This window comes from Episyrphus balteatus, chromosome 2 (genome assembly GCF_945859705.1).
Source record: "Episyrphus balteatus chromosome 2, idEpiBalt1.1, whole genome shotgun sequence".
In the NCBI taxonomy this organism is placed as follows: domain Eukaryota; kingdom Metazoa; phylum Arthropoda; class Insecta; order Diptera; family Syrphidae; genus Episyrphus; species Episyrphus balteatus.
The window spans coordinates 53,309,548-53,325,442 of record NC_079135.1 but is presented as its reverse complement, the minus strand read 5'-3'; the positions used below and the strand labels follow the sequence as shown (position 1 = coordinate 53,325,442).

Here is a 15,895-nt window from a genome sequence, read left to right as displayed (position 1 = left end):
GGAAGAAGTGCTCCCAATCTTAACCATGGGGGAACAAAATTCAAGCTTAAAGAGACTGAGATCTCGGGAAGTTTTCAGTTGGGATCCCTTCTCCAGAAAACATATCCCCCGGATTCTTGTTTAGAATAGACCTGATTATGACGATTACAACTCAAAATTTTTGAATCGTTATATCTCAAAAACGGTGGGTCTGAGCAAAAAAAGTGTCATGACACTTTTTATAGATAATAAGCTGGTCTTTTTTCCAGGTCTCGGATCGATGAGGACTTTTTAGGTTTTATTTATGATGGTGTTTCCAACAATCCTACCAAATTTCAGCTTGCTGGGAATTTGTGTAACCTCACCCCTTTTTTTGAGTCTTATTTGACCAGACTCATGGTACCGATAACTTCCTTATAACTCTAGGTATGACAAACCTTTTACCATTTTGAAATTCCTCTTAGTTGAGAGTATTTTTAAAAAAGGTGGCCACCTAGGTTCCTTTGATTTATTTTGTACCACAGTAGTTTAAAATTTTTCATAAAATACTTTTTTTTCATTTTGCTCGAAAAACAGACTTCAAATTTTTTTTAAGAAAAATGTGCAATATCTATGAAGTTTTTAAACTTAATATGTACTCAGCCAATTATTGTAAAAAATTATAAAAAAAGAAATAAATAAAATTCATTCATTTGTGGTTGTAGTGAACGAAAACACAAGATGATAAAATTTAAAATACACTGAACGAAAAAAAGTCAATATTTTATGAACTGGTTGCGATAGCACTTTTTTATATCTTTTTTTGGAACAGTCATAAGTGTAGCTATCAGCCATTTTAGGGTTGTCCATTCCCTATCGGACACCCTGTTTATATTCAGACCTATTCTAAACAAAAATTCTCAGGGAAATTGTTTCGGGAGAATGGCTCCCAATCGGAAAAATGGAGAAAATTTCATTTTTTTTTTTTGCTTTCTCCATATTCTTAACCATTTAAGAACGAAATTCAAGCTAAAAGATAGTAAAATTTCAGGAACTTTTCTGTTGGGAGTTTTTTTTCAAAATATGCCTGATTATGACGATTACAACTCAACTTCAACTTTTTGAATCGTTATATCTCAAAAACGGTGGGTCTGAGGAAAAAAAGTGTCATGACACTTTTTATAGATAATAAGCTGGTCTACAATTTTCGCATTGAAAATTTTTTGATAAGACTTTTCGTTTTGCTAAAAATCGTGAAAAACCCATTTTTTGGACCTTTGACCCCCCGTAAATTTTTTTCCACAACTCGGATCGATGAGGACTTTTTAAATTTTATTTATGATGGTATTTCCAACAATCCTACCAATTTTCAGCTTGCTGGGAATTTATGTAACCTCAAATGTCTAATTTGACCGGACTATTAGAGAAAAATATCTCCTGTGGAGGCGCACAGTGGGACGACCCATAGCAATAAATAAAAAAGTCATCTATTTTAGCGGTACTTTTAAGTGATTGGTAAGACATCTTAAATATGTACTTAGTCTAAATGCGTTAAAATTATTTGGAATTGTAAACTCGTGCAAAAGTTACAGAGCGGCAAACAGTGACTAGCGGAAATTTTTCATAGACAGTGTTTTTTCTTTATTATAATTTAAATTTATTGCTAATCTTATTGTGCGCATAACTAATAATTATGCCACGGATATTAATATTGATCAAGGTATAATAAATCATATTTTAATATAAAAAATTGTGTTTACTTCGTGGTTTATTTAATATGAAGTCTAAAGTGCATGAATTTTTTATTAAGTGTGAATTTCGGATTTAAGTGAGGTATTTAAAAATCGCTTAAATTTTCATATTGATATTCATCTTGTTTTGTGATGCTCTATATATATATTAACTAAATCATGAAAAGAAGTTTTGCGCAAATTTGCTCTTTTTTAATTATTGACGTTTTTGTAGGCTTAACTCCAACAATAGAAAATTGTGATCTTTTAAAAACGTGGATTGAAAGTAAGAAATCCGTAAAAACAATGAGTTTGAAGTTTATTAAGCAAATCCAATTTGCAACTCAAAATCAAAATAAAGCTTAAGAAACATTAAAAAGATCAGAAAAAATAAAAGTTGAACTCCAAAAAAAAGTTCGCTGCTCAGCTCTTTTATTTCCATAGCAGGTGGGGGGAAAGGGCATTTATAGCGGGTTGCTGCATGTACTTTTGAGTTTATAAGATAGATATTAATTGTAATAAGTGATAACAGGCAAAATAATTAGTTTCCAATCATTAAAACAAGAGATATTAATTTCGCCGTTTTTCCCATACACTCGTCCCACTGTGAGGCGGCCTGATATGAATTAGAATCGGTCATTGCAACTGGGAACTGGGTAAAAAGCAGATAAGATAAAACATTCCTTCACCTTCAAATTATAAGGCCGGTTATTCTAAAAACAACTTAAATTTGCGAAATTATCTCGTTTGGGCTGTAATGTAAACAGGCTGTAAGAGGTTTTGGCATGTACTGGTTGATTAGATTGTGTGTGTAAATAATATTTACACCAAATATATTATATCTGGCTGAGTTTAAAATTTGCATCGTCCTGCAATTTTGATAATATTTGTCACAAATATAGAGGAATTAGGTATTTTACAAGTCCAGGGGTCGAACTACGGCACACGTTCGTTAACGTTTTGACTATTGCTCTCACTATTTAACCAGAAGAAAATGATAGAGACATAAAGCGTCAATACGTTAACGTACATATGCCGATGCCGTAGTTCGACCCCAGATTTCTTTTTGTTCAAACGGTTGGTGACCCAATCCAAATAAGAATGATAGAGAATATGATTATAGATCTTAAAATAATGAAACATGCAAAATATATACATGTGACATGTAAATAAATATTTTTTAAAGAATAATTTTCAATAAGCCATTACAAAATACGTAAAAGAGGTCACATAATATATTGGTTAAATTATATACCAAATATATGCTATTCCTTGCTAAAACAACTTAAGTCCAAAACAGTTTTTTGGGTGTTTTTCGTTATTATTTCTAATAAAATATGACGGTTATTTTACACATAAGTTTCTTACAACTCAAATACTAAACTAAGCTCATGAGTACTATAACTAAGGTGGTGAAAAATAATAACGAAATTTTGAAGAACAGTCAAATACAAGCATTTTTCACAATGGGAGCGGGGTTGCATCTCCCCCCGTTTAGGCGGGAGGGGCAATTTTCTAAAATATGACAAAAATTTTTTAAAAAAATATTAAAAAACAACGGCAACACTTACAGTTATAAATGATACCTTTTTCAAAAGCAAAAATTCTACACTTAATTTAAAAATTAGAATAAAGTGTGCAATTATGGCTTTTGAAAAAGGTATCATTTAAGTAAGTGTTGCCGTTGTTTTTTTAATAATTTTTTTTTATTTTTCGTCATATTTTAGAAAATTGCCTCCTCGCCTAAACGGGGGGAGATAGACCCCCCCCCCCCTCCCATAGTAAAAAATGGTTGTATTGAACTCTTCTACAAAATACCGTTATCAATTCTTCCCGCCTTAGTTATCGTACTCTCCCCAAATTAAGCTTAAAAAAATCCTTCGAGATTCGATTGCTTGAGCATGAAACAGTTTTTATTTGTTCATGAAAAATTCAAATTGTTGGACTTAAGTGGTTTTTGAAATGACCGATTCATTTATATTCCACTTTGCGAAATGTTTTACTGTTTTGCTTCTAAGCCATGTTAATTTGAATTATTTGGTAAAATAATGGTGGATTCAGTGGCGTATTAAGGGGAGGGGATCAGGGGCAACATTTTACGAAAAATATATATTTCGGATTATACATCAAAAGAATTTGATTGAAAATTAGTTTTTGAGTGTTTCACGTTCTGCATTTCACTTTTTGCGCATTCACTTGCCATAGTGAAATTATGTGTTCTGGATTTTTTCACTCATTTAGATTTTCTAATCGAATTAAATTCATTTTGTTTCTGTTTGTGAATTTGGTGCCTTTTGAAATTGAAAAGTGATTTCAATTCACTTTCGGACGAATTGCGGAACATGTACGGTTATATTAAAAATAGTGATGAGTACCTATAGATCAAAAACTAGATGTGATAGGAATAAATCTATAAACAGTTTTAATTAACGACATGGCAAAGTTTGAACGAAATAAAGTGTTTTTTTTTTTTTTAAAGATTGCTCAACACCGTGCTGTTTGTGTAGAATGTTTGGGCTTTGGGATATAATAACATTGAAAAAAAAAAAAACACTACTGTGAATGTGAAAGGAGAAGACAGTAGTACGAAGCTGTCGAAAGCACTGTCAGTTTTTATTTCATGGATCGATAGGGGTATATTTAAAAGGCTTAAACCCAATTTCTCACCACCTGATCATTCTTATTAGCGGAGTTATTCGCAAAAATGCATTTTATTGGGATATTTTACTTCTAAGCTAATATCTTTGCTCCAGATTGTCGTAGACCAAAAAATAAACATACATTCTCTTTCTTATAATATTTTCTATCGTTGTATGTAATGTCATTGTATTTGAGTGAGTACATACAAAATGGCAGCCATTTAAAGTCAAACTCTTGTTGTTAAAAAACACATTTTTGTCATTATTTCGAAAAAAGCATATATCATGATTGACATTTTTCTAATCTATTTTGTAGCCCTATTCATGTCCTGCATTTTACAGAAAAAAATCAGCTCTTTATCACCAAAGATAGCCGAGCAATTGATAAATGAACGCATGCAAAACCGGTGCGAAAACACCCAAAAATATCGTTTTTTGGGAATAACTCGGCTTCAGAATGTCCTACGACAAAAAATAAAGCTATTAATTGCTCGTTACAACATTTTCTATCGATTTGGTGCACATTATTTTTGTTGAAAAAAATAAAAAATAAGTAATATTAAGTCAAAGACGTTTTTTTGTTTAGCAAACTCTTGCCTTATTATTTTGTAAACGGTGCAAGTATTGGCTGAAAAAATAAATTACTGTTGTAGTCCTTTAAATTATCTACAATTTAAAAAAAATTAGCTCTCTACGACCCACACGAGCCGAGAAATTAATTTTTTAAAAAAGTTCCAAATGCCCAACGAAAAACATGAGACAAATCCTCTTATAACAAGAAACAATGAAAACAACCCCTCTCACTGAGAACTATTATTCGACTTATAAACTAGGGACATATTTTAAAGGCACCGGAGGGTATGCGGTAGAGGTACGGGTAGCGGTAACGATATTTGTATGAAAAAAATTCCACATCTGAACGTTGATATGTCAGTTTGGAATTTTTTTCATAAGTACCGTTACCTCTACCCGTACCGCTACCGCATACCCTCCGGTGTGGCCAAGCCTTAAATTTTCTTACGGAATGATGCTTTCTTAAAATTATAATAACTCGGCTCGTGTGGGTCGTAGAGAGCTAATTTTTTTTTTTAAATTGTAGATAATTTAAAGGACTACAACAGTAATTTATTTTTTCAGCCAATACTTGCACCGTTTACAAAATAATAAGGCAAGAGTTTGCTAAACAAAAAAACGTCTTTGACTTAGTATTACTTATTTTTTATTTGTTTCAACAAAAATAATGTGCACCAAATCGATAGAAAATGTTGTAACGAACAATTAATAGCTTTATTTTTTGTCGTAGGACATTCTGAAGCCGAGTTATTCCCAAAAAACGATATTTTTGGGCGTTTTCGCACCGGTTTTGCATGCGTTCATTTATCAATTGCTCGGCCATCTTTGGTGATATAGAGCTGATTTTTTCTGTAAAATGCAGGACATGAATAGGGCTACAAAATAGATTAGAAAAATGTCAATCATGATATAAGCTTTTTTCGAAATATTGACAAAAATGTGTTTTTTAACAACAAGAATTTGACTTTAAATGGCTGCCATTTTGTATGTACTCACTCAAATACAATGACATTACATACAACGATAGAAAATATTATAAGAAAGAGAATGTATGTTTATTTTTTGGTCTACGACAATCTGAGCAAGGATATTAGCTTAGAAGTAAAATATCCCAATAAAATGCATTTTTGCGAATAACTCCGCTAATAAGAATGATCAGGTGGTGAGAAATTGGGTTTAAGACTTTTAAATATACCCCTATCGATCCATGAAATAAAAACTGACAGTCATAGGCGGATCCAGGGGGGGGGGCACGGGGGCACGTGCCCCCCCCAGAACTTAAAGTTCATACTTAAAGGAAATCAAACTATAAGAGTTTTAAAAATATATGAATAATAACAGAAAGAACTTGAGTGAAATTCTTGTCTATTTCTGGCTGAAAATGCGAATTTTGTTGATTGTTTCATCCCTTTCCCATGAAAAGCTCCACCTCACAAATAAATAAACGATTTTTCGATTTTAAAAAAAGTGAATTTTCAAAGTGATTTTGGTGAAAAATTTTGATATGGACATCGAATGACATTGAATGATATAAAAAAAATAATTGTATATGCAACTCTATTTTTTCATACAGAGGGGTTAAAAAATTTGCACTTTTTTCGTTGTTTTTTTTCAACATTAGTGTTTTTAAAATAGCGGAACACGTCACAAAATTGCATAAACTATACATTATAGAACTGCTATATATGTAGAACAAACTTGCATTTCAGAAGTTTGCCCAAGTTTGCACCCCGAAAATAAAGACCCCTTGAAAAAAAAACTCCTCAAAAGCGACCCTTACTTATAGATTTTTATAAATATTATTTTATTGAGAAAATTTCTCCAGGGATACCTCTAAAAATATGTAAAAATAATAGTGTTCCAAATTTCAAAAGAATCGGTGCAGTAGTTTTGAAGTTATGAGGAGCACCGGCGTTGAAAACATTAGTTGTGGGGATAACGATTTAAAGTTTTGAACTCTGGACTAAAAGACTAAAACGTTCCTAAGGGTAGTATTAAAATACTTATAACTTGGTCAATTTGGCTCCAAGAGACCTACGATTTGAACACAATATTCTTGAGGTATAAAACAATTTAACCCCTTGTAGCCCGAAAAAGATTGCATAAAAGCTCTACAAACTATTTTTTTTTTCTTTTGAAGCTTCTAATATTATAATCTTTAAGTATTGCTTTATCGAAATAGTACTGCAAATTTCTAATAAATAGCACCAATAGTTTTTAATTGACAGTTAATGTTGAAAGTTGGGCTTTTTTTGAAAATAAGCAAATTTGTATAAAAACTACGAGATTCAGAAAAAAAATAGTTTTTGTTAGTAAGTGCTTAAAAATTAATATTAGATAGTTTTTTGCTTGAATTTTTGAATTTTTATATAAAAATAAATTATTTAAACTTTTTTTTTACTCCCAAAATATCGAAATAACTAAGTAAATAATGACTTTATTGAATTTTTAAAAAATACGTGTTTTATTAAAGATAAAGGCCAATCCATTGACTTATTAATTTTTAAATTTACGACCTTGGGTTACAAAAGGTTAATGCAAATAAAAAAAAACTGGGTTTCCCGGCAAAAAAGTAGGATTCAGTTTTTTTTGTTATTCTTAGGAACTTTAATATTTATTAGAATGAAGTCTTTAGTATTTGACTAAAAACTACTAGGTCATTAACTAATGGTATAATTATGTCCATAATATTTCAAAATTTTATACAAAATCAATTAAAAAACGTAAACATTTTTTTTTTTCAAAATTTCATCTTTAAAACTTAATTTCTCAAAATCTATTTGGTGAAACAACTTAAGTCAAAAAATTAAACAAAGAATAGATTACTAACTTTAATATAGCACAGAATTGTACGTGCATTTTCTGATTTTTTATATTTTTTTTCTTCCGGCTAATCCAGGAGTAAGAGGGTTAGCACTTAAGTGGCTTTTACTGTAACAAGAAAATGAAAATTTTTCCTTCCGAATAACTTTTTGGTCATTTGGTACCTATTTGATGTGGGAAATGTGCCTAAATATTTTTGGCCAGGTTTTAGACCACTGTGGGTCGTTAAAATTTTCTGCTTGTTAGTCAGTCGTATGGTACTTCACTTTATTTCTAACTGTTATTGCTGTTTTTTTTTTTGCCAATCCGTCCCTTGTGCCCTCCCCAGAAAAAAATCCTGGATCCGCCCCTGCTGACAGTGCCTCTCAGCGCAAGGTCAAATAGGAGTAATAGGGTAAATGAAATCGAAAATTTTCTAGCAATCTCCAAATTTTTTTCTGGATACGCCACTGGCGACTGGCTGGATTTACTTTGATCTGCACGCAGAAAAGAAAATGGGAAAGATATAGGTATACACCTGAAATTCGTGTGTATGAAGGTGAGGCATTAAGTCAGAACCCAGAACTATAATTTGAGGAAGCAATCGGAAGCTAGTGTCAAATTTTACGTTTTTGTTAAGTTTTCTGTGCGACAAGTCGTTCTCGAGATATTGAGACCTTTGCGTTTTTCAAAATGGTGGATGCCTCACAAAACCAATTAAATTTATATTTCCAGAATTGACCTTACCTACCTCGCTCACGCACGCTTTCGAAGAAAGTATCATTCATAACTGTAAGTGTTGCTGTTGTTTTTAATTATTTTTTTTAATTTTAAATATTATTTTTAAACTGCCCCTCCCGCCTATGCGGGGGAGAGAGACCCCCCTCCTATAGTAAAAAAATGATTGTATTCAACCCCCCTACAAAAAACCAACATCAATTCTTGCTTGCTAAGTTATCGTACTTTCCCCTCAAATGTTTCTTTTTTAACTTGAGTAAAACTGAAAATGCGAAAACAATATAATGACCAAACTTCGGTTAATTTTCAATGGAAAAATTTAATAAGCCCAGCATTTTCAAGGAAATTTAATCTTCTTTTTTTTATTACAGGAATGTTAATGTCTATCTTAATAACCCAAAAAAAAAAAGATACTCAAAAAATCGAATTTTTAGATTTTTTGTATGTTTGTTTTGACTGTTTTGGTAATGAAATTTTTTGTATCAATTTTATAAAAAAAAAACATAGGTATAGGACATTTAATTTGCGACAACAAGTGTTGAGTGCAATATATCAAAATTTTGCATTGCGTACGAGATATATTGAAAAAACCAAAAAGGGGGCTTTTGCACTTCTATCTTCAATTTCCACCCTCTCATTATTTATTACAATTTAAAAATATTATTTTCCTTTCTTGGGAGGACCTTATTTTTGACATAATATTCACTTTTTTATAAAAGTTGTTCAAATTGGCCCATTTACCTATAATAATACAAGTAACAAGCTTTTAACTGATTGTTTAAAATAGGATTTTATTGCAAAAAAGTACTTTGATTCCCCATAATAATATAGACACAAAATTAAACTCTCTTTTAATAGTTTTTTTTTATTTTCTTATAAAAAAGCTACATTCATCAATTTATATTCAACTTTTTTATAATATTTTTATTTATTCTGAAAACTTTATACAATAATACAATCATAATTTTGTTTTTTTTTTTTTTACTTGTTATTTTAATTCCTAGATACCATTTTTTTTTATAATTTCTTAACTTTTTACAGAATAATTATTTTTTTTATTATGAACTATTTTATATAATATAATATATATTTATTTTATTTTAATTTAAAAAAAGCACAAGGCGATAATGTGAAGATTTGCAATAGCGGACGATTAAATAAATAGGTATAGTCAGTATAGACGTTAACTTCTCTCCTTAATTTTACTTAAAAAAAAAATAAATTTTAGCAACGAATGATTGAAATTTTTGATTCAGTGAGAAAAACAAAAAGAGATATTTAATTTCAATGCATAATCAGGAAGCTGAAATGAAATTATGAAATGGAGAGAGCTTTGGTTATATATTCTTATGTTCTAAAAATTATAAAAACGAATTACACAATTATTTAATTTAATTTTTGAAATAATAAAAATGTTTTATATTTTTATTTAATTAAAATTATTATTAACACTAACAAGTTTTTTTTTTTTTGCAAGCAACTAAATGTTACGATAACTTATATATTTTGAAATAAATTTGTTATTATTTTTGTGTGCACGTTTAAGTACAGTCAATTAAATTCTAAACAGTCCATAATTTTTGTAATAAAAAAAAACTAAATTTCGATACATATTTCAATTTAATAAAACATCATGTTTTTGGTACAAGTCTCACTATAAAAAAATGCACTAGGTACGGCACTTGATACAATATTGAAACTGAAAATCGGTGCTGAAAAATTAATAACGCAAAATTAAGCTTGTATACCTACACAACAGAATGGAGAAAACTATGCAATTTTACAAATACAATTTTTTGTTTTTTATTTGGAAATTAAAAAGTTTTGCGATTATTGTAAATACGGAAAATATTTTAGTTATTTTAGTAATATTAGGTAATTGTGAATAAAATTTTTTGGTTTGAGTTTTCGAAACATAAACAATATTGAAAGATGCAATATTGTTTATTTGTATCAGATTTTATTATTTATTTCAACAGAACGAAATATCAGATGACACACTCGTAACAGCCAGCGTTAAACCGAATATATTTAATAGTTTTTTTCCGTTTTATGTCTTATTGTGGAAGATGTAGGTTTTGAAAATCAACATTTAGAAATATACTTGGAAAAGCAAGAATTTATTTAAATACTTTCTAAAATTACAAAATTTGTCAAACAAAAATGCAATTTTATACATTTACTAAATTTATCAATATTCAAAGTGTTCTTATGTCACGCCCTTAACACAAGTTAATTAGTTATTGCAACTTAATCGAGTATATTTTCAGAACATTTTATTTCACCGCGTTACTCATAAGTAGGTTAATATTGGACACATAAATAACACTTTCTATGTCACAAATGTCCACTGCCTTTCTATTCTTAAACTCATAAGAGCTGCTGACTGTGATAAGCTCAGAACATTATTTTTGTTAAGAACATCGCGCGTTTGTAGGTTACTGAAATGAAATTCTATTTTGAATAATGGGTGAAAATTCATAATGTAAAGAGTAAAGTTGTCACGCCCGAAACGTTGGAAATACCCACACGTAAACTTGATATTTTTGTTAGATTTTAATTTAATTATTTGGCAAAGGCAGTGAACAATTTCTTCTTTTCTTTTCTTTCGTTCAAGTTCTTACTTGTGTAAAAACAGAAACATTGTGTATTGTTATGCGTTGTAAAGGTATTATAGCAAAATTCGTATTCATTTTCAAAAAAGGTTATAATTATTACATCTTCATTAAGTTTTGTCTTTGTTTTGGAATATGTATAAGTTTAAAACATTCAAACTATTTATTTTTTAAGCTTTATGCAACATTAAAATATAATATTTTTAATTGTAAATAAAATCGAATTATTAAGGCGCATACTTAAGGTAAAGAATATTAGAACTAAAGTAATTTTTTCTTTACATATCTAAAATAATAATAATACATTACATTATACATATACACGCTATTAGTGACTTCTTCATTACAACATGAAAAGTAAACATTTTATACCTAGTGACAAAGTTACGTACCGCACATTATCAACTGAATATGTTCAACTTTTTCAGGCTTTTTGTTTCAATATTATATTCAAATCCTTGGGTAGGAATTATCATATTCCATTTAACTACGTCTTCATGCTACAAATGAGTGTGCACTCTGGTGATGGTCCTATGTGAGAGTTTCGGTTATGCTTTGCTTGCAGCATAACTTTGTTTATGATGGTTTCAGAGATATTTTTCATTAAGCTTCTTTTGGAATTTCAATATGAATATAATAGACCGAGAGCCAGCGACCTAAAGTTTGCAGGTAATTGCTTAGTATTCACCCCTATGAAATATGTTTAAGGACATCCCCAGGCATGTTACTGCAAAAAAAAAAGTCTCGTGAGACGTGGCAAAAACGGTCTGCCAAGCACTTGAATGTGAAAAAAATTTTAAATTAAGAACTCGACCTTAAATCAAAAAAAAAATATTTAAAGAGAACGGCAACACTTACAAAACTAAACGATACCTTTTTTTAAAGGTAAAAAGTTATACTACTTTTTGGTTTTTATATAAATGTTTTTTGATGAATAGTTTTTGAAACAAAAAATTTCAAACACAAAATTTTGAAAAAAAATTCAAAAAAAGTTCAAACAGTTTTTTTTTTTTCATAAAATTTCCCAATCAAGTATTATTTTTTTTTTGTTTTAATTTCTCTTATATATTTTGAGTCAAACACCGAAAACTAAAAGTCAAAATCTCTTTTACTTTTCGAGAAAACTGAAAATTACCAAACCTTCTATTTTTTCACCAACGCCAAAATTACGGCTATTAATTATGTCTTTCAGAAAGGAAGTAAGATGTTCACGGGTTTTATTACAGGAATCGTTCAATGAGTTATAAAAAAGATAAAACCGCGGAGTGCTATTAAATGAGAGGGTGGGAACTGGAGATAGGGGTGCAAAAGCCCCCATTTTGGTTTTTTCAATATATCTCGTAAACAAAGCATAATTTTGAGATATTGTTCTTAATAAGTTTTGTAGAGAATAAAATTTCCTATAATAATAATGTTTTTTAAAAATTTATAAAAAAAATTTTCTTAACAAAACAGTCAAAACAAACAAAAAAAAAATCAAACAAAATCAATTTTTTTAGTTTTTTTACTTTTTTGGTTGTGTCTCTTATTTGGGCTGAGATAGAAATTAACATTGCTCTAATAAAACATAGAAGATTAAATTTTCTTTGCAATGCTGGTCTCATCAAATTTTTTCATTGAAAATTAACCAAAATATGGCCATTTGAACCTATCTTTTTTTCGCAGATTCAGTTTTTCTCATGTAAAAAAGAAAAATTTGAGGGGAAAGTACTATAACTTAGCAACCAAGAATTGATAGCGGTTTTTTGTAGAAGGGTTAAATACAATCATTTTTTACTATGGGAGGGGGTGTCTATCTTCCCCCGTTTAGGCGGAAGGGGTTATTAAAAAAAAGAAAAATACTTAAAATCAAAAAAATTTAATAAAAAACAACGGTAACACTTACAGTTATGAACGATACTTTTTTCGAAAGTTAAAATTATACACTAAATTTAAATTTTTAAGTTAAGTTATTTAAACCGACTATTTCGAAATAAACGATTTCAAAGTCAAAATTTTAGAAAAAAAAGTTTAAAAAACACGTTGATTACTATTTTAAGAATGACTTTGGATTTCAATACGAAGTTTATCCATAAAGTAAACAGCCTCAATTGATTTCTTATCAAAAACTGAAAATCATTATGTTCCTATGCCTTCTTGTTTTCCTTAAAAAATTAAAAAATGCAAAAACTACTTTCTTTACCAGGCTCATTCATTTATTTTGAAAACAATTGATTTAAATAACTTAACTTAAAAATTTAAATTTAGTGTATAATTTTAGCTTTCGAAAAAAGTATCGTTCATAACTGTAAGTGTTACCGTTGTTTTTTATTAAATTTTTTTGATTTTAAGTATTTTTCTTTTTTTTAATAACCTCTTCCGCCTAAACGGGGGAAGATAGACACCCCCTCCCATAGTAAAAAATGATTGTATTTAACCCTTCTACAAAAAACCGCTATCAATTCTTGGTTGCTAAGTTATAGTACTTTCCCCTCAAATTTTTCTTTTTTACTTGAGAAAAACTGAATCTGCGAAAAAAAGATAGGTTCAAATGGCCATATTTTGGTTAATTTTCAATGAAAAAATTTGATGAGACCAGCATTGCAAAGAAAATTTAATCTTCTATGTTTTATTAGAGCAATGTTAATTTCTATCTCAGCCCAAATAAGAGACACAACCAAAAAAGTAAAAAAACTAAAAAAATTGATTTTGTTTGATTTTTTTTTGTTTGTTTTGACTGTTTTGTTAAGAAAATTTTTTTTATAAATTTTTAAAAAACATTATTATTATAGGAAATTTTATTCTCTACAAAACTTATTAAGAACAATATCTCAAAATTATGCTTTGTTTACGAGATATATTGAAAAAACCAAAATGGGGGCTTTTGCACCCCTATCTCCAGTTCCCACCCTCTTATTTAATAGCACTCCGCGGTTTTATCTTTTTTATAACCCATTGAACGATTCCTGCAATAAAACCCGTGAACATCTTACTTCCTTTCTGAAAGACATAATTAATAGCCGTAATTTTGGCGTTGGTGAAAAAATAGAAGGTTTGGTAATTTTCAGTTTTCTCGAAAAGTAAAAGAGATTTTGACTTTTAGTTTTCGGTGTTTGACTCAAAATATATAAGAGAAATTAAAACAAAAAAAAAATAATACTTGATTGGGTAAATTTTATGAAAACAAAAAACTGTTTGAACTTTTTTTGAATTTTTTTTCAAAATTTTGTGTTTGAAATTTTTTGTTTCAAAAACTATTCATCAAAAAACATTTATATAAAAACCAAAAAGTAGTATAACTTTTTACCTTTAAAAAAAGGTATCGTTTAGTTTTGTAAGTGTTGCCGTTCTCTTTAAATATTTTTTTTTTGATTTAAGGTCGAGTTCTTAATTTAAAATTTTTTTCACATTCAAGTGCTTGGCAGACCGTTTTTGCCACGTCTCACGAGACTTTTTTTTTTGCAGTAACATGCCTGGGGATGTCCTTAAACATATTTCATAGGGGTGAATACTAAGCAATTACCTGCAAACTTTAGGTCGCTGGCTCTTAGACTATAAATTCTAAAGGTTGAATGAAGACGCAGTTAAAAGTAAGTATGTGAATATAAATCGATTTTTATGTTAGGTGGTACTTATTCAGTTGAAGTGCAGTGTACATTAATACAAATAAAATGGCTTTTAATAATAAAATTAAACATTTAGAAGACTAAATGTTGGTCATTCGAATATTTTTGTGTTTTGTATTTTACAGGAATATCTATTATATCATTATTATTTTTTTGTTTTTTTTTTTTTATTTCATTTGGATAAAAAAAATATTGTCTCTAAAAAAACACAAAAAAAAAAATAAAAAAAAAAAAGAATGTGATGAATGATGAATAATTTCTTTTTGTATTCATTTGCTTGTTTGCAGTTGACTGGCAGCAGTTAAAATTTTTAACTCACGAAACCATGGATGTGTAAATTAATGCAAAATTATAGTTTCCCGGTTCTTTCGATTGCGCGAATATTGGTTTATTTGTTTATATTTATTTATTTTTTTGGAGAGTATTTGTTTTTTGTTGGCATTTTATTTGTTCTTTGGGTTCTCGTGTTTAAATTGCTCACACAGCGGAATTTTTACCAATTATTTCACCGCTACGTGAATGAACAAATTTACCATCAAATTCCAGTGATGAATCTTTCTTTATGCTTCCAGGTGGCGAGTGAAGTGGTTGCTTTTCGTCCCTGGTAAAGTAAAATAAATATACTATGTTAAAAATATTTCTTTTCATTATTTTTTATTCTATCTATAAATATTAAGAGGGTCAAGTGTGTTCATTGCGGTCTATATACATTTCATCGGCTGAATATACAAGGTCGCATGTGGAAAAAGACTTTAATTTTTGCACAATTTTTTCTATTTTGTTTCTTCATTTTGAGAAGAACTTGAAATTAATTTTACTGAATATACTGATGCCAAATTTGAAATTTTTAGAGAAATTTTTCGACCTTGTTTTTTTCGACCGACTACTAATACAAAATTTTGACTTAACCGTTTTATGATAAGGCTTTATTCTTACAATTAAACGAAATATTCAAGAACTGATGAAGATTGTTCGATACGTTGAAATAGGCAGTAACTATTACAAAAGGTAAGAAGGAAAAATTTTATCTTTAAATATTTTCTAATAAGATCATAAAATATGTAGGTAGGTATACCAGATTTTTATTTTTAACATCGAAATCAAATTATAGTACGCTATAATAATGAGGAAAATTTTAAATGGGCTAAGTGTTGATATTTTGATAAAATAATTTATTTTAACTTTTATTAAGTTTAACTGTTGTCCAAATTTTAACAGGATTGTTTAAAGGATAC

At 29.1% G+C, this 15,895-nt stretch overlaps 1 protein-coding gene across 11 annotated transcripts in view; it reads right to left on the bottom strand.

The window, feature by feature from the left end:
• Positions 1-14,863: 14,863 nt before the first annotated feature.
• LOC129911985 (fasciclin-2) overlaps positions 14,864-15,895 on the bottom strand; it is a 127,231-nt gene continuing 126,199 nt past the window's right edge. For all 11 annotated transcript variants that reach the window (XM_055990051.1, XM_055990050.1, XM_055990057.1 and 8 more), the window contains one exon: positions 14,864-15,261. In XM_055990051.1, the coding sequence (XP_055846026.1) occupies positions 15,138-15,261 (124 nt within the window). In that variant the 3' untranslated portion in view covers positions 14,864-15,137. The remainder of the gene's footprint in view (positions 15,262-15,895) is intronic.